The following is a 19,442-nucleotide window of genomic DNA, read 5'->3' as shown; positions in this document are numbered from 1 at the left end:
CCATGTACCTGTGACTCATACAGCATCGCACAGGTTTAGCGCAGCCGAGTCTGCAGGATGCTCCGGGGACGCTGAGATGTTGGTTTCTGTGGGTTCCTTGTCTTGCTGTCCTCTCACTCAGGAAGTCAAATTAGAGCTGGTGGATGCTAAGTGTTCTCATCATCGGCAGAGTAGCCAGCTAAGCCTCGGAAGCCTTCAAATGGAAGAGCATCTGTTGACATTGGTGAGACAGTTGTCACCCGGCCTCGTCCAAGATTTGGTTCTTGGCTGGCGCCAGTCAGAACTACACACCGTAAATAAGGACAGCAAGGCAGTCTGCAGTGGCTCTACAATGACTGGAAATACGATTCGGACTTTGCCAAGTGGACCTTGAAGTCAACGTTGTACTTAGATGAATGCATTGGTTTTCACGTAATTATGAACGCAGCCCTGAACGATCCTTGGTCTGCTACTTATGAGCTGTGTGATGCCAGGATGTGTGGTACCTAACCCCTCAATACTCTAGTTTCCCCATTGGCAAATGGGACTAATGACAGGAACCATCTTCCTGAGCTCTTGTGGAATTAACTAAGTTAATATACACCAAGCAACTAAACTATCATTAAAAACCCTCTTAGCATCACGACTGAAACTAGTCAGAGTTTTCATGATCATCTTCACCTGGAAAATACCCCCCAAATACAAAGTCATCGAGATTTCTTCTGCCCATAATAAGCATTTGCCGGGGGCATCGGTATCTGTGCATGTGAAAAGGTCATTGGTGCCTTTACCTGCACAGGGGTGTGCCCTGCATAGCATCCACATGAACTGGGGTTGTAACTCAAGTACATGGGTAGGATCTTCCTTATTACTTTTCCATCTTCAATAGACTTCTTTAGATCTGGAAACTGGAGGAATTGCTGCCACCATCATACCCCAGCATGGCCACTCGGCCGCCTCCCTTCTCCAGCTCTAGTCACGGCTATCAGGCTGCCATCTTAGACACTTAGGGTAAATGAATGAGGCTCCAGGTTGCACAAACAAAACAAAGAGCACTGTATTTGCACTATATTTGACTGGCTTTCTCCTAGTATAGCTTCAGGAATCTAATCGCACCTTGTACTTTTTAATTAGATGAGCCCCAAGTGTATATTCAAATAACGCTTCCCTGTCTTTATATAGATTTTAAAGAGATGGGAGAGACGGGATAGGTTCTGGAACGGAATTAGTTCCAAAGGAGCCGAGTCCCATACTTCATCCAATCCCGACTGCAGTCCTTCATTCCAAGCTCTGCAGCTCTGTTTAGGAACGGCTTTCACTCTGCAGACACTTAGGAGCTTTTCTAATACGCACTTGGCTCGGAGAACGTGGGATAATGGGATGTGAAATTTGGCCTCCTGGGCTTCCATTGCTGTGCAATAGGGGACACTTAGCTGTGAGTCTCATTCTAAGGTGCCCTCTTGTGGCTTCTGGGAGGTAGTGACTGATGACAAGCTGGCCTGAGTTATGAAGCCAGATTAAATTATTCTTTTAATGGCCAACCTTAGAAACATAGCTGAACTCCCAAGACAATACTTAGATTCAATATTCTGAAAGAAATACCAATAGCCATATATAAGTTTTTCGCACTTTCTAAAAACAAGCAGGTGAAATAGGTGTGCAAACAAAATTCAGGGGTCATCTCAATCCTAAATAAAAACCAGAGGGCAATAGAGTTCTGCTGGTGCCTGTCCAGAAGAGGTTCTCACTTTGGGTAAATCTGGCTAGTCAGGAGTTAGTTAACTACAAAACAGAAAAAGCATTGATCATTCCAGGTCTACTCGGGATCTGGAAACAGTACTAATATTCCCAGGACACAGGCCAACACATGGGCATTCGGGACGCAATAACTCAACACAGTTATCAAACACAGGAGAAATGTTAAAGAGGTGCCAACTTATCCTCACGCTGAGGGGGGAAAATAACACACATACCTTACCAAGGCAGTTCAGAGAATTAGCTTTGTTACAAAAGCTGGAGTAATATAAACTTGGAAGGGCAACAGGTTATAAAAACCCTATAAATTTATGTTCGGGCTTCCAAGCAATGCTCTCTTTTCTCCCTTCTCCCCTCCCCACTACAATGAGACACAAAGTCTGGGTTTGAGCATCGAAGCCTCAATCCTCGCCAAAGTGACCAAATTACAATCAAGGCTGAAGGATTTTGGCACCAGAAAGTTTCAACAGAATATCATCTACTGAGCCATCCCAGCCCATCTCCTCCAAAAGGGCTCAAAGAATGTAGCCAGTATCTCATTAATTCTTAAGAAATATCTACGAAGGAGACCGAGGGATGAGAATGCTTTCATACATCTCACAGAAGAGGAAACAAACAGAGATGATTCATAATTCCAAGTCAGATCACAGCATCTCAAGAGCACAAGGATATTGGCGGGTCTCACAGATTTCCTGTCAGGCAAGCTTAGAACATAACTGGGAAGCTTATCAAAAAGTAGTGACCTCCTTGACAGAGGCCAAGAGAAAGAGGCTCTGACAATAGAGACAGACACTTGGAAGCCAGTCAGAGCGCTGACCTTCTTGCTCGGGAACAAATGTAACTTAGGGAGAGTGTAAACACGGGTGCACTAACAGTGTAAACACTTATTTTACAGTGCAAGAAAGAGAACGCAAGCCAACCTGAGATGAAGTGCTTAATGCTAGAATGTGTCATCACAGGAAGTTGTGGAATGCAGCTATAAATAATGAAACGCAAGAATGGTCCGGAGATGTTCTACATTCGTGTGTGTGTGTGTGTGTGTGTGTGTGTGTATGCGCGCATGAGTGTGTGTTTTCCCAAGACAAGATTTCTCTGTGTAACATTCCTAGCTGTCCTGGAATTAGTTCTTATAGACCAGGCTAGCCTCGAACTCAGAGATCTACCTACCTTTGCCTCCCGAGTGATGGGATTAAAGGCTTGTGCCACCACCAGCTGCCAGCAGGCTCTAGATTCTTTTTAAGGCTTTTTTTTTTTTAAAAACAAAACAAAACAAAACAAAACAAAACACAGTCTCATATAGGCCAGTGTAACCTCAAACCTATGGTCCTCTTGCTTCAGCTTCCCCGGTACCATGATTACAAGTGTGTGTCAACCACACCTGTCAATATCTTCTTCCCAAACCTTTGACATGACAGTAGTTTATAAAACAAGAGATTAACATTAACACCTACAAGTATTTTCATAATTATAATTTCCTTTTATTCCCATAAAAGTCATGTCAGAAAGTCGCTATTCTCAGTTTTATACAGAAAAGGTTGATGTGGGAAGGCAGTGTGCTCGGAATGGACTGTACCTAGTGGTGGCGATATTGTCAATTGTTGTGTTCTGTGCTCTGGTTCTCAGTCTGGTTCCTGCTGTGTTTGTAGTGGCTGATGGGCCTGGTGTGATGATGACGATGGCGAACACCTGAGAGTGCAAAGTGCCCTGCCTAGGATTATTTTTATAGTTAATACAAAAAATTCAATGGATTGACTCAAGGGAAACAATACACTTGAAACCTATGTGTTTCTTTGCCCTAATCGTACACAAGGCACATATTTTTCTTCAGGAGTTGTAATCCCCCCTCCCCCTCAATAGAATACTAAAGAACACTTTGGATAATCTCGCAATGAAAAGAAGCAGTTTAGACTTCACCAAGTGTAGCTTGTCTTGGCTCCTCTAGCATCAGCTGTTCCTGTTCATCAGCTTCAATCGTCTCAGCGAGAACTGTGGCTATCAATAGTGTAGTGAATTAAAGAGGGAACCGCAGACATGTGCTGAAGATCTTGCGGGTCCTCTCCCATGCTCGGCAGTGCCATCTTCTCAGTTAGAGAGGCTCAAAGTCCTAGAAGTCCCTTCAGACTTGGTTTCTATGTCCTGATGAGAGAATGGAACTACACTATGAGTGGGTTTCCTTTTAATTCTTAGACTGCTGATTGGAGAACAAGATTACTGCCCAGTTTCAGAATTCATGTGTGTCTTAGTGTAAGACAAGATCAACAATGGGAAATGTAATCACTATTACAAAGCTTGACATTGGAAGTTCTCCCCCGAGTTCAGCAGACTGGATAATAAAGTCCATCATTTCTGAAGCATACATGTGGAATGCCCAGGTCTACTTACGAGATTTGTACATTTCTGCCTCGATGTTAGCTGAACCTCTCCTTCCAGAATTCAAAATACCCAACACACACGGTTCTGCCTCCAGTTTAGGCATTATAAAAAGGCCTATTTGACATGTGTCCTTGAGATCTTCTCATATGGGAACCATCTCATGATTATGCTGAAGGATTTGGCCCCCCAAGCTGAAAGTTCTCTAAAAAGCCACATTCATCTTCACTTCAGGAGAAAGGAAAACAGACATCTGACTTTAGAAGAGACCAAGGGCTCCATCTTGATGTTTGCAATTTGGCCACAGGCATGGACACTGAGCAGGCTCAAAGGGTCAGGTTGCAGTCTTCTGGCATTGGTTTATCTTTTTACTTTCTTTACAACTTAGAACCTCAACTTAATGTAGGCTACAAAGTTCACTGAAAACTCCAAACACCACCCGTCCTGGGAAGTCCACTGGACCCAGATTGTTTGGCTCCATTTGTGGCGAACTCTCAAACATTGCACACATGCACGTAGGTTCTGTGGGGTGACGGAACCTCACCAAGGAGCAAACTTGCAGAGTTCAAAGGAAGCACATCCTTCCTTTAGACTAAGCAACAAAACAAATTATCAAGGACTAATGGCCTTAATTAAAGTCAACTGTTGAATGGGCACACAATTAGGAGATAAGAGACGAGAATGAATGACCAAATGTTCATGGATTTGAAAACAAATATTCATTTACAAAAACAGAAATAATTCATTTTAGGAGGAAACAACATGTTACCAAAACATCCAGAGAGAAATAAAACAGAGCAATACAATTGAAGAAGAAATGGAGAACACAGAAGAATTTAATATGATATTGCACAAGACAATAGTTGGAGAGTTTCTGATTAGTTAGAAAAGCTTTGCTGGCAGAGGTAAACTGAGGGCATCTTAGGAGTGTAGGGATTTTCCTTCTGCCTTTCTTATAGTGATAGATGGCATCTAAAAAAGCCAGACTGTCCCTCCCCCGCAACCCCCTCATCTATCTGTAAGAATCTAACTTTCCTGGAATCCATTTCAAGGTTTGTCAGTGACTTCTTGCCTGGTACTGTTTTTACAGAAGAACATCAGTTGTTCTGTGTAATACGTACTCTTAAAAGATTCATTCTGTGGACTAGAGAGATGGATCAGTGGTTAAGGGCACTTGCTGTTTTTCCAGTGAGCTTGGGTTTAAACGCTAGCACCCATGTCGGAGAGCCCACACCTCCTGCAACTCCAGTTCCAGGGGATCCAAGACCCTCTCCCAGCCTCCACAGATACAGACATTTACACAGACAAATGCACACACACATACACACACAGAGAAATGCATACATAAACACATACACACAATTAGAAGTTTAAAAAAGAAAAAAATGATTCATTAACATATCTAATTATTGGAATCACATTTTTCTCATGATAGAATATTTCTAGTGTACTTTATGGATGAATATTGTTAATCATGGTTTTAGGTCCATGGGAAATTTTAATTTGGATCAGAAAACTACAATCAGGAATGTCTGGTTTTTCTTCTGTAAGTTGCAGCCCATTTCCTGTAATATAATTATGTTTGCAGCAGAACGAACTGACGTGTGAGACCCGACCCGCCACGTAATATAAGAAGGAAGTATGGATAACAGGAACACCGTCTGACACATACTTGAAACTTTCTCAGATCACCATAGGCTTCAGAACACCCTGGCCAAGTAGATTGGGTACTGACAATTATGTTTTCTAGGAAAGAGAAAATATGAGAAGGAAGACAACCACTCCCTCCAAGTTCACAGAGCCAATCGGCAACTGAACCAGGGCTCACCAAGCCCTTAGCACCTCTCTGCTGCTAACAGAACAAGGCAGGGGAGCTGTGACAATTGTGGCGGCCATAGCGAACCACCATACAATGTGGCCAGCACATCCCATGGCCATAGCAAACCACCACAGAACATGCCAGCAGCCATCAGATGGCCATAGCAATCACCATAGAACATGGCCAGCACATCCCATGGCCATAGCAGCCATCACATGGCCATAGCAAACCACCACAGAATGTGGCCAGCAGCCATCAGAGAATGTGGACTGATCGCATACCACAGACCACGTACAACATGAGCTCACTTCATTATCACAGAAGGGCTTGATGTGAGGCTCTTGTATTAGCCAGCTTTTGTGCACAATAACAAGACACCTGAGGATTCCTGAAGCAAATAACGTAGAAAGAGAAAGGGCTTGTTTTTACCCATTATTCCATCTGTTCTATGCCAAAATCCTGTGTCTTTTTTGCTTCAGGCCCTTGGCAAAGGCAGCATATCAGGATAGGAGAACATGGCAGACCCAACTTCTCTGCCCACCCCATGAGCTGAAAGTGATAAGAGACTGGGGTCCTACAGTCCTATTGAGCGTATGTCCTCAGTGACTTAGGGACCTTCTACTGGCACTGTACCCTAAAGGTGCCAGTAGTACCACCCTGGGAACCAAAGTTTTACCAAGTGGGCCTTTGGGAGATTTACTACACCATAGCAGATATCATCTTGTACTACAACTCAGGGATTAGGAGAGAGCAAGGGCTGGCACCTTTCCTTGGGTCACAGTGTTTACCTGGGGTATGATGGGGCCTCACGTCTGCCTGATTGCTTGATGATGGCAAAGTAGTTCTACAGATGACTAGTGGCTTTTGGTTTTTAAATCCTCATGCTCTTACCCAGAAGCTATCTTCCCAATGGGACTTGCCTTGAAAACACCATTTAAAAGTGCAGATCCCACACGCCCCTTGTTTATGCCGATTTTTCTCACCTTGCTCTACTGTAGGATTGCCAAGGTTTGCTTGTATTAATGACTGTTAAACTCCACAGGGCAGTAACCATTTTAGGGTTGGTTTTTCTCCCTCTCACACATTGCTAATATTTACAAAGAGCTGTCCAATAGAACTTACTGTTACCATATTTAGTAGCTACGGAAGAAAAATAGCTAGTGTAAAGGACAGAACATTCCATTTTGCTTGTTATCACATTTGAGCACAGACTTAGAACACTGCCCTCGGCCATAGAGTCTAATAAACTGGTTCTATGAATGAGATAAATTTGCAGGTATACACGCATATTTATGTATGCATGAGTGAGTCCACAGAAGCCTTTGTGTACATGCGTTTAGAAGTCAGAGTCTTGACTGTGGTGTCTTCTTTAGCTACGGTACACCTTAGTTTTTTGAGACATGGTCTCCCGCTGAACTAGAGTTGACTATACTGGCTGGTCATCAAGCCCCAGGGATCCTCCTATCTCTGTCTTTCTAGTGCCAGTATTACAGGCACTCACACTACATATTACTTTTTAGATCCCCTGGGGATCCAATTCAGATCCTCATGTTTATTGACAAGGTACTTTACCAACTGAGCAATCACCACAGTCCTGTGCGATCTATTTTTCGGGTGGAATACAAAAGACTTTCACTAATAGCAATTTAAATACATTTTTAATAGAATTAATGACTATAGTTGTGCTGGCTAGTTTTATGTCAACTCGACACAAGCTAGGAGAGAAGGGAGCCTCTGTTGAGAAGATGTCGTCATAAGATCCAGCAATAGGCAACCTGAGGGCATTTTCTTAATTAGTGATCAATGTAGGAGGGCTCATTGCAGGTGGGGTCACTCTAGGCTAGTGGTCCTGGGTTCCATAAGAAAGCAAGATGAGCTAGCCATGAGGGGCAAACTAGTAGGCAACACTCCTCCATGGCCTCTACATCAGCTCCTGTCTCCAGGTTCCTTCCCTGTCTGAGTCCTTGTCCCAGCTTCTGTTTATGATGAACAGTGAGGGACAAGGAAGCATGAGACTAATAAATCCTTTCTTCCACACGTTTCTTTGGTCATGGCGTTTCATCACAGCAACAGTAACCCTAACTAACACAGACAATAGTTCAGAATGACGTTTAAAAATTCAGAAGATAAAACCAAAACAACAAGCCTAAGTTTCTTAAACTAACTGGATCCTTTTGCCATCTAAGCTTAGATTATCTTTTCGGGAAAGAGCAGCAAGCAGAAGGATAAGGGAATTCCCATATGTCTATGATTACAATGATGATCGCACAGCACCTTTTTGACTTTGTTCTTCTTCTCATAGCTCTCTGACAGGGGTTTTTTCTTCTGTTGCGTTGTGTCTTTGGAGAATAAATATTCAAACTCACTGGTGTCCCTGATATGAGGTTCTTCTAAGGAGTCCCATAAAGTTGGTGTGGCATCTTGGCTTGAAAGAGAAAACATCAAGTTAAATGAAGGAAGAGGAAATAGCCTAATATGATGAAATCTTTCTCTAATGCACTTTTAAACAAATGTCAAACCCTGGTAATGCTTGGATAAAAGCTTCTCATGTCACACATTTTAGAAGTCAAAATATGTAACAGGATATTTTAACCTACATATCCATGTAAACATACAAAAACTATGATGGTCGTTAGTTCAGTACAAGAGCTCTGGAGAAGGCCCTTAGGACTAGAATTTCTGCGGTTGATGTTTGGGGCCATGCAAACCGCTCCTCTCTCGGCTGTGGCATGTCAAGAAGGCAAAAATAGCATCACAGGGAGGCAGAAGGGATAATCAGTTCTATACATGGGCAAGGACATTCTTAAAAATGTATTATAGTTTACGTATTCATCATGTGGACACACACGTATAGGAGATATATATGTGGGAAAAAGACACGCGGGCCATGGCATGCATGTGCAGGTCAGAGGGCAATTTCAGTGCTTCCACCACCCGGAACCCTGCAATCAAATTCAAGTTATCAGACTGGACTGCAAGCATCCTACTCCCACAGAGCCGTTCTACTCCCACAGGTCCAAAGTCATTCTTCAGAGGATTGGAAATGGAACAGGAAGGTAAAAATGTGCCTCTCCCCGCCTTGAGATTTTAAAGACAGTTTTCAGGATTGAATCAGGTCATCTCAGTCCAAAGGCTTTAATACATGACCAGTCAGCTGCTCATCTGCCACACAAAACCATGAACTCTTGTCGTGCATCAGTCCCCCTGCCCCCATGGGATTCCAACTAAAGCATCCATGGGGAATTTGTATTTTATTTTTCAGAAATAGTCTGTTATGAAGCAGTGAACAAGCAGCTGCCAGAAATCAAGTATATCAGAACCACCTCTATGAGCTGGCATGTGCCTTCTGCATAATGGTGGAATTGAAATCCTTTCTCAAGTTACTATTAATGCCAGAAAGAAAGAAAAGGTAAATTGATTTTTCAAATATGTGAGCATGGCACGAATGATTCATAACACCTAACAGTATTTACCTTTGTTTCAATGTATATTTTTGTTTCAATTAAAACTAAAAATAAAGTTAAGTTTATATAATATACTATATAGTCTACTTCACATAGAGTAAACATATTTGTTATATTATTAAATGATTTGGTACCAAATCATGATTTTCATACTCAAAGCAGTTGTGCTCAGAGGTATAAAATTTTTATTGAGGGGCTCATGAAGAAAGAACCTGATGTGTCACATTGGCAGGGAGTGGCCATGCTGTGGTCTTAACACATCACAGAGGAGACAAGGCCGACACAGCCATCAAGTCAGTCGCGCCTAATGTCCTGTCCATCTAGTTTTCATTTCATTTGAAAGTGAAGCACTGGATTGATGGGGTTTGCAGAACCCGCCCAACCAACATAACTGATGGAAGCTTGAGTGTTGGACTGTTTTCCATTAAAAAAAAAAAAGTAGAAAATGACAAGAGAAAAAAAAACTAATGATTTTCCTCAATTCTCATTTACTCTTCCTTGAACAGTGGATGAAGGGCCCGTCCTCCCAGCATGAGGCTTTATGATGCTAGGCCTATGGCTTTGGTTGCTCATGACGTCTCTTGGGGGGATGAAGTGAAAGCACGCAAGTGAGAAACAGGTGTGAGCCAGTTCCATGTGCGGTCAGAACAAGTAGGTCCAGGGCTCCCAGGTGGGATTCATCACTGGCGAGTGACTGCAATGAGCTGAGAGTACTCATAAAGAAACGCAACTCAAATATTCTGGGAAATCATCTCTTAGGAAATATCTAAATCTCGAATGAGAAATGGCAAACTAGCACATCAGTATTAGTGTTGGGAACTATTTTAGGATCATCTTTTTTTTTTTTTAAACCATTCATTTGGGAAATTATAAAACACTTTTATCAGCAATAAATAAATACATCTAGAAATTTCCACAAGTAAACTCTTGACCCTTAGTTTTTGGCAGGAGGACTTGGGACAATATGAAATACATCATCAACTCTGTTCATCAAATGCCTGGGTTGGTGGTATTTCCCCTGCTCTTACCGTGGTTTCCATTTTTTTTTTAATAATTGTGAACTATATGTTATTTTGTTTAGTTGTCTTGCCTTCCTTGAGAAGAATTTTACAAAAGCTTGAAAATCCAGTACCACCCTTTTGAATTGGGGAATAAGCTTTTAAAATGTAGTTTTATTATTATTATCATTATACAGTCTTTGCAAACAATTTTCAAACCTAGAAAGTGGTCAAGAAACAAGTCAATATTTCTCTCATTGTCCTCCCGGGAGATTCAGAAATAAAGCAAGAAATCTAAGTCTAACTTGTTTGGATGGAGGTTTCCAAGTCAGCATGACTTTCTGCCGTATAGGTCCTGTTCAATATCATTCACAAATGAAAGGTTCTCTCCACACCAGCTCTCCACACATGCTACTTTCTTTGGAGGTCAAGCATGACTACATCTGTAAGAGAAGTCTTATGAACAGAGTTCAAAGGGGGGAGTTATATTTTAAGACTCTCTTCTGATCTAACCAACCATCTCAAGATTTTTACCAGAAAATGAAATCGTACCCGTAACTGCTAAATATCCAGATTCAATTAGAAGCCCCTACAGATTAGTGATGCTTTGAAGGTATCTGCAGGAACCTTTTCAAAGAGAATTAACCAAGGGTGGGAAGATCAGGCCTGAATATCCCACAGGCTCATTGCCCAGACGGAATAAAGGAGAAGATTTCTGGTATGTTCTGTTTCTCTCCTTCCTGGCCAGGAGATGAGCTACCCCACTGTGCTACACCCTCACTGGCATGATAGATTTGAACCTCTGAGAACATAAGCCAAAATAAATTCTTTCACACTTTTCTCAGATATTTGTCATAGTGATAGAAAAAAAATGACCAACACTAGATGACAAGTCTGGTTATCAAAAACTAAGAAAAGGTATCATAAAAGATATTGTAGTAACCCTCAGTGACTAACAGCGCAGAGGGACTGCTCCAATTTCTTTCTAAGAACTCAACTAATACAGTGGAGTTAGAGATGGCCCTCACCTAGACCTGGACTCTTCTCCAGTCCATGAAATGGAACATTTACCTTGATGAGGACATACTGAACACATCCTCCCAGAGGAGTTTGCAAAGACTATCCACCCCTTCCCTGACACTCTAAGCTTGTGTACGCAAGGCATTCAACATATTAAGTTTAAGAATGGGTGCTACCCAATGTAAATATTGAACTGCCCATAATGAAACAGCACTTGGGAAGAATCTTGTGAGTTTGCAACCGAGAACAGGTCAAGGATGAGCTTACCTCCTATCACTTATTTGTATTCTAGTCCAATACAAAGGCTTCATGGGACAGCTGGGCTCGATGGCTGGTTTACGAGGACACTGGCTAGAAGAAGAGCTGAGTCCAAAGGAGAGTCCAGGAGGAGGTGGGGGTGCAAGTCCTGGTGGAGGAGGAGGAGGGGGAGGAGGAGGAAGTCCCCCACTGTTAGGGAGAGCCAGCACATTAGGGAGTGGTGGTGGGGGAGGAGGTGGCGGAGGTCCAGCACTTGGTGGCAAGGGAGGTGGTGGAGGAGGTGGAGGAGGTGGTGGTGGTGGCCCAGCACTCACAGGTGATATGGGTGGTGCTGGTGGTGGCACGGGTCCAAGTCCAGTGGGGAGAGGGGGAGGGGGAGGGATGGAAGGGGGAGGAGGAGGAGGTGTGGAGGGAGGAGGTGATTTCTTCTGCTGACTAGAGGAGATGCCCTCCTCTGTCTGAAGAGGTGCAAGGCTGTCTTTGCTGTCTTTTGTGGGAGAGAGCTGGGTTAACGAGATATTCAACTTCTTGGGTACTATCTGGTTGTTTCTGGTTGCCTTGTTTTCACCTTCACAGGGCTTCAGGAACGTCTCTCTGTCTGTCTGGATGTACACATTTCTGAAGGCCTTTGGGGGGCAGTCGTCATCGGTGGAGATGCAGGCGTCTCTCATCTCTTCACATCCTCCTCCCCAGCGGTGGTCTAACTGTTGCTTGAGATTTTCAATGGTTTCTTCAAGTCTTGCTGTTATTAATGCATGCTCACCCCGGATGTGAAATGTCTTGAGTTCAAATTGAGCCTGTAAAAAAAAAAATCAATCAGAAACTAAGAATTTAATGATAACAAATGTCTAGTAGGCATTCCACAGTACCATGAATGTGTGGATGTGCTCTTTAAAGCAGTGGTTCTCAGTCTTCCTAATGCTGTGGCCCTTTAATAAGTTCCCCATGTTGTAGTGATGCTCAAAAAAATTATTTTTTGTTGCAATTTCATAACTATACATTTGCTATTGTTATAAATTGTGATGCAAATACGTTCGGAGATAGAGGTTTGTCAAAGGGATAGCGACCCACAAGTTGAGAATCACTGTCTTAAAGAATAACCTTTGTAATGCAAAGAAGTAGAGACATTTGTTCAAGAATCCAAAAGGGTACAAATTTTCATCTCAGAATTTTCCAGACAACTAAATATCTAGGCGGTCTTGGAAAACTCCATCGTGTCTGAGTTTAGGGGAGATTACTGTCATGAGTTAAAGTTTAGCGCAAATCTTCTACTTAAGAATTTTCACTCAATTTTAATATCGAATGCAGAAGAAATTAATTTGATAGAAGTTTGGACATGCTTGAATGTATCTCTTATAGCCTGTGGTGTGGATTGAGACTAAGAAAAGAATGCGGGGTAGAGGAGGCCGTCCAGAGCTTGTGCTGGTGTGCGGCTGCTGTTCTCTGTGTTCCTTAGAGAGCCTCCCCCGTCTGCTTTCCGCAGCACTGCTGCAGAACAAGAGGTATGGAGACGAGCAATGGTATTTTTTTATTGTCTGTTTTTTTAAGTTTCCAGATAAAAGCTGACCAGTGTGGCTGTTTGGGTCTATTTCTCACTGCTGGCCCTCATCCAGATAATTAGCTCCACTGGATGACATCAGAGGACACAGGATGACATCTCTATTTCTGTACCCCAGCAGTGAGCACAGCATTGGAAAGGAATATGGATAAAATGGCGGAAACAGTCAGACACACACTCTCTGTCTCAAGGGCCTTGCTTAATGGCCAATCAAGTCTTTCTTTGCTGTAACCTCAGCCCACAGATATCTAGAAAAACAGCTACATAAAAGGGTATAATCCTTTACATTAAATTGTTAAAGAAATGTGTTTAATGATCTAGTCAGCAAGGTTAAATAAAAAGGGAAGCCTTCTGCCTTCACTGAGATACATTTTCCCTATTTTTTAACTAGGTTCAAATTTTCCCAATATTGATTCTGACAAATCAATCCCCGAGTAGCAGGAGAAATTAAAGACAAAAGTTTCTGATAGATAATATTCCCATTCCTAAACATGGTAGCCCCGGGGAAACTCTAAAGGAAGTGGAGATAGCAACACTAGAATGTGCAGCAGGGTGGATGGGTTAACAGTCTGAGTCTAGATTCACACTATCCCATGGTTAACATTGCTGCTCTCTAGGTCTGTGCTTTAGCCTGGCTGTTTCTTCATTTGTGAAGTAATGTTTTGTTTTTAATAATAAAATGAGACTATTCATGTAAATCAGGTGTTAATAGTGATGGCATTAGAATAAGAGCTTCATAAATTCTTATTTTTGTAAATTTTCCAATAACACTTTGGATGGATGAAGGCATAAGACTAAAAAAAGCTGAAGTCATCAATATGAGCAAATATACTACAAATACAATAGTATGCTCAATTTTCATGTGTTCTACTACCAAGTACCTGCAAACAACTCGAAGCTTCATCCAGCTGTGTAGCTAAGGTTACCTTTGTTTCAGCATCATTCCAGACACACCACTTCTCTCTCTATCTCTCTTACACCCTACTGCAATTTCTACTTGGAATTACACACCAACATTTTATTTTCATTCCATAACTACTTTAGTTTTGTCACAACAAAATAACTTCATATTGCTGTTCCTCACTAAACCCATTTTCAAGACAAGTTTTTGTATTGGCATGTATTGACAAGTTTTTCTGAGTGGATCAATACTGACAAGTCAAGACACGACTTAAGACTTCAGCCTCATAAAGCTATGAAATAACTATAGAGACACGCATTCCCTAAAGAAAACGCCCTCCAATAAGATAACCGAGCAGCATCTATAATTGTAGGCCTATCCCACCTCTGATGATATGTGCTTTTATGCATTGTTCTGGAAGCTGAGTTTAATGCGAGAGCTTGCTGAAGTAGGCTGAAGATCAATTGGGTAGGTTAATGTCTCTCTACCATAGTTTCCCTTTAAGAAAACTTGGGGTATGAACCATGATGGGCAGATGAGTTCCTGTTTGTAAAACCAGGTATTAAGGAGCATTAAGAACGAAGTACCTTGTAAGTCCTCTGCCACCGCTGTTGCCTTTTGCAATGCCAGACACATCAGGGACCAATGACCACCTCTGTGGGTCCTGAACTCACTAGGCATGCATGATTCCTAGTGCTATGGTCTATCTATCCTGCTCCATGCTTCAAAAGTACCCTTTAAATTCCCCAGCTGTCAGGTTTTTCCTCTCCCTCTTCTTTTCCTTCACGGCAGAGCTTTAGGGAGTAAAAGACAAGAACGAATGTCACTCAATGTTTGCTATGTCCACTTTCTCATCTGCGTACTTGGAGCCAAATAAAATTGGCATCTGTCCACCATTCTATGAGAACTTATGGGATTTAGTCGGCATTTTTCAGTGGATTTCCCCTGTCCTCTCTAGTTGTGCTGACTGCAGCTGGTGCCTTGAAATTGAACTTCGCTGGAATCCTGATTCCACACCACACTCCTCCTGTCCAGGTATTTTTTTCTCCTACCTCTCTGCTCTCTCCAGTCAGCCCTGAAGTCCTCTCCTCTTTGTTGCTCAGACGTTGTTCGGCGAGGCATCTGTTTGCCATTCTTTTTCCCACACTGCATTCTCTCTGTACAATGTTTTCTGTATTCAAGCAATATATGAAATTCACTCAGTGATATGCTGCATCTTCTAAATTGGCGCCTTCCGACTGTGATTCCAACTGTCCTTCAGATTAATATACCTGCATATTTAATCAACTACCAGAGATCCCACTAGTCTGAAACAGAGCTCCTAAGTGGCAAACTCCAGTTTCTCCTCTGGAATTCCTCTTACGTCACCTGGCATCATCTGGGCACTGTATGGGCTCCTTGTTCTCACTCAGTTTCTGATTTAGTCCTTTGTGTCCATCCATGTCACCTAAGCCTTTGGCTGGCCTTTTTTTTTTCTTTTTTAAAAACAGAACAATAGTTAAAAATCTACCTGATTTTATTTGCTTCTTTTAAACTTCAATTTAACCAACTCTGATTCCAGGAAGATTTTTCTCAAAAAAAAATTTTGTTTGTTCTATTCCTTAAGACCCCCTTTCACACTTAGTTATTACTTACAGACTTGAATGGAAAAATTACCCCAGATTGCTCCACTGATTGCTTTTCTGCCTTTTGTGCACTTTGGGCCCTTGCCCCTTGCTGAGATGTGCCATGGACTCCAGGCTTATATATCTCCATACTGCTCCCAGGATCATGCTCTTTCATGAAATATTGTCCTCTCTGGACTCCTTTTCTTTGCAACAAACATCCAAGGAAAGATTATCAAGAGCAGACTAACCAATGTAGATTCCATAAGTATGTTCTATATAAGCTGTACTCACTGTCATGGGGGATGGATGAATACGAAGGCAAGCAATGAATTCCCAGGCACTCCACACCAACATGCTGAGGTCATGATGAGAAATCCTACCGATCGCTAAGATTTAGTGTCCACCTGCTCCCTTACCCAGAAGCAAAAACTGAACCTATTCTCATCACTATTCAATAACCTCTTTGTCTTAGTAGAAATCCCCTCAATGGGCCCATCAATTTCCTACTAAATTATTTCCGATGTGTCTCGTTATACTATTCACCAAGCATCTCAGGTACATGCACGCCAGAAAACACGCTGTTTGGAAAGCTGTCTTTAGCTCTGTCTCCCCTCTCCTCACTACATCTCTGCAGGTGCTGCTTTCTCTTCTTTGTCTAAGCTCAGCTCTAGAGGGACAGAGAAGTGATTTCGTGACTGGGGATCTGAGCAGAACTTTGCTTGATAATCACATACTTGCTCTAAGATGACCTTTCTCTAGGATCCTGGTTCTCTGTATGAACCACCAAGCCCAGACCTCAGAACTCCCAGCTACAAACAAAACGAAGTGAATGGAACATAGTGCCTCTCTAACTTGGGCACTCTCCTTTACTTGAACAGTGAACACACAGAGTCTGTTAATCCATACCTATCCCCTTCAAACTCACAACCACCAACAAGGCAATCCCATTGAAATCATGCTGCTTTCTTTCTTCAACATTATTTACATTGGTCCAAGGAATGGTTCTCAAACCTGCTCCACATCAGAACCCTATGGAGAACTTTGTAGAAGGTACTGATCAGGTCCATTCCTGCAGACTTTCCTTGGGTCAGTGCTACTAAAACTCACTAAGAGATTTTGTTGGAAGCCAGAGCAGAAGCTAACAGCAACTCTTGTTCATTTTTATTCTGATTTAACACAGCAACTGAGATAATGACACCATGGTATCAGTGCCTTCTTATGGCATTTCCTAATTCAGTTATGTCCCAGTAAAGAGGGCATTTCTTCATTATCCACATTGAAAGAATAGTACTTATACACAGAAGGCACTAAATTCTTTATGTGGTAGTTGTTATTCATGCAAACTTGATCTCTGCCATTTTTCAAAGACTTTCCTATACAGTCCCCAAGTTGCACTTGAAAGCATGATCAATCTCCCATGATCCCTTGCTTATATGCTACCTCATCAGCATCTTCAATCTCTTATTTCCACTTTTGAAAGTCCTAGGAAAAACTCACGCAAGCTCAGCTGAACTTTCCTTGGTTCCTCTAGACACAAATTTTCCATTGTCTGTATTGCCAAAGAACTTTCTAGGTTCAAACTGTATGATAGTCATTTATGTTTATCTTCTTGGAAAATCTAAAGACTCCAGGCAGTTGGGAACCACGCCTTATGCATGTTTAAACTTCCAGAAGATTACGGAGCATTTGGCTAGTTAAGTATCCACAATGCTAAGTGAGTTGAATTGATTGATTGATTGACCTATAAGTATGAAGTCTTCTTTGGGCCTCTATATTACCTATCCAACTACAAATGAAGTTTCAATAAAAAGCATTAGGTTCTCTTTGTGTTCATGGTAGTCCTATGCATGGCATAAACTGCAAGACCTCAGACTTGTCAGTTATCAGCCATCACTTACAGATTGATGTAGACTTTTTCTTTCATGCAACCTCCCCAAAGCCCTCCTCTTTGCCTAACTTCTCTGGGTCTATGAACTGTAGCTTGGTTATCATTTTCTTAATGGCCAATATCCACTTATAAATGAATACATACTATGCTTGTCTTTCTGAGTCTGGCTTACCTCACTCAGCATGATTTTTTTTCTAGTTCTATCCATGTGCCTGCAAATTTCATGATGTCTTATTTTTAATAGTGAGTAATATACTCCCTTATGTAAATGTACTACATTTCCTTTACCCATTCTTCAGTTGAGGAACATGTAAGTTGCTTCCAATTTCTGGCTATTATGAATAAAGCCACACTGAACATAGTTGAGGCAAGTGTCCTTGTGGTAGAATAGAATGTCCTTTGGATATAGCTGGGTCTTAAGGAAGATCGATTCCTGATTTTGTGAGGAACTGCCACATTGATTACCATAATGCCTCCATTGCATTCCCATCAGCAAGGGGGGAGGGTTCCTTTACTCCACATCCTCTCCAGCATGAGCTGTCACTTGTGTTATTGTTGATCTTAGGTATTCTGACAGGTGAAAGATGAATTCTCAAAATAGTTTTGATGTGTATTTCCTTGGCAGCTAAGGATGCTGAACATTTCTTTAAGTGTTTCCTAGCCATTTGAGATTCCTCTATTGAGTATTCTATGTTTAGATCTATATCCCAATTTTAAATTGAATTATTTGGTTTTGTAGTATCTAGTTTCTTAAGTTCTTTATTTATTTTGGGTATTAATCCTCTATTGGATATGGAGTTGGTAAAAGACTTTTCCCATTCTGTAGACTGCTTCTTTGTCTGATTGACAGTTTTCTTTGCCTTACAGAAGCTTTTCAGTTACATGAGATCCCTTTTATTCTCAGTCTTAGCGCCTGTGCTATTGGTGTTCTGTATAGAAAGTCTTCTATGCCAATGTGTTCAAGGCTATTCCCCATCTTCCTTTCTATCAGGTCAGTGCATCTAGTTTATGATTCACTTGGACCTGAGTTTTGTGCAGGGTAATATGGATCCATCTGCATTCTTCTTCATGTAGCTACCACCATTTGTTGAAGATGCTGGCTTTTTGCTAGGTGTCCATAGGTGTGTGGATTTATGTCTGGGATTTCAATTCTACTAAATTGATCCAAGTTTCAATTTTCATGCCGATACCATGCTGTTTTTATTAATATGGATAGTTCTTTAGTATAACATGAAATTGGGGGATGGTGATAATTCCAGAAGTTCTTTTTATAGCTATCCAGGATTTTTTTTAAGTTGTAGTAGTGTTTCAAAAAAAAAAAAAAACACCAAAAACAAACTGGGTGCCCTTTGTATATTTTGGAGATTAGACCTCTGACTGATATGGGGTAAATGAAGATCTTCTCCCATTCTGTAGGCTGTTGTTTTGTCTTGCTGACTGTGTCCTTTGCTTTACAGAAGCTTTTCAGTTTCAAGAGGTCCCATTTATTAATTGTTTCTCTCAGTGTTGGTGCTGCTGGAGTTATATTTAGGAAGTGGTCTCCTGTGCCAACGTGTTCAAGAGTACTTCACTTTCTCTTCTATAAGGTTCACTGTGGCTAGGCTTTATGTTGAGATCTTTGATCCATTTGGACCTGAGTTTTGTGCATGGTGATAGATAGGGGTCTATTTTCATTCTTCTACATGTTGATATTCAGGTGTGCCAGCACCATTTATTAAATATGCTTTCTTTTATCCATATGATATTTTTTGCTCTAGGTTAGGAAATTTTTCTCCTATAATTTTGTTGAAAATATTTTCTGGCCCTATGAGCTGGGATTCTCCAC

General features: G+C 41.6%; 1 protein-coding gene across 5 annotated transcripts in view; it reads right to left on the bottom strand.

Moving 5' to 3' along the window:
* Fmn1 (formin 1) overlaps window positions 1–19,442 on the bottom strand; it is a 368,593-nt gene that overhangs the window by 167,911 nt on the left and 181,240 nt on the right. For all 5 annotated transcript variants that reach the window (XM_041678896.1, XM_041678897.1, XM_041678900.1 and 2 more), the window contains 2 exons: window positions 11,673–12,460; window positions 8,198–8,348 (listed from right to left, as the gene is read on the bottom strand). In XM_041678896.1, the coding sequence (XP_041534830.1) occupies window positions 8,198–8,348; window positions 11,673–12,460 (939 nt within the window). The remainder of the gene's footprint in view (window positions 1–8,197; window positions 8,349–11,672; window positions 12,461–19,442) is intronic.

This window comes from Microtus oregoni, unplaced genomic scaffold, assembly GCF_018167655.1.
Source record: "Microtus oregoni isolate MIOR12 unplaced genomic scaffold, Mior012 000031F_ref0000149, whole genome shotgun sequence".
Classification (NCBI taxonomy): domain Eukaryota; kingdom Metazoa; phylum Chordata; class Mammalia; order Rodentia; family Cricetidae; genus Microtus; species Microtus oregoni.
Note: the sequence above shows the minus strand (reverse complement) of the source record. Positions and strands in the feature narration are given on the sequence as shown.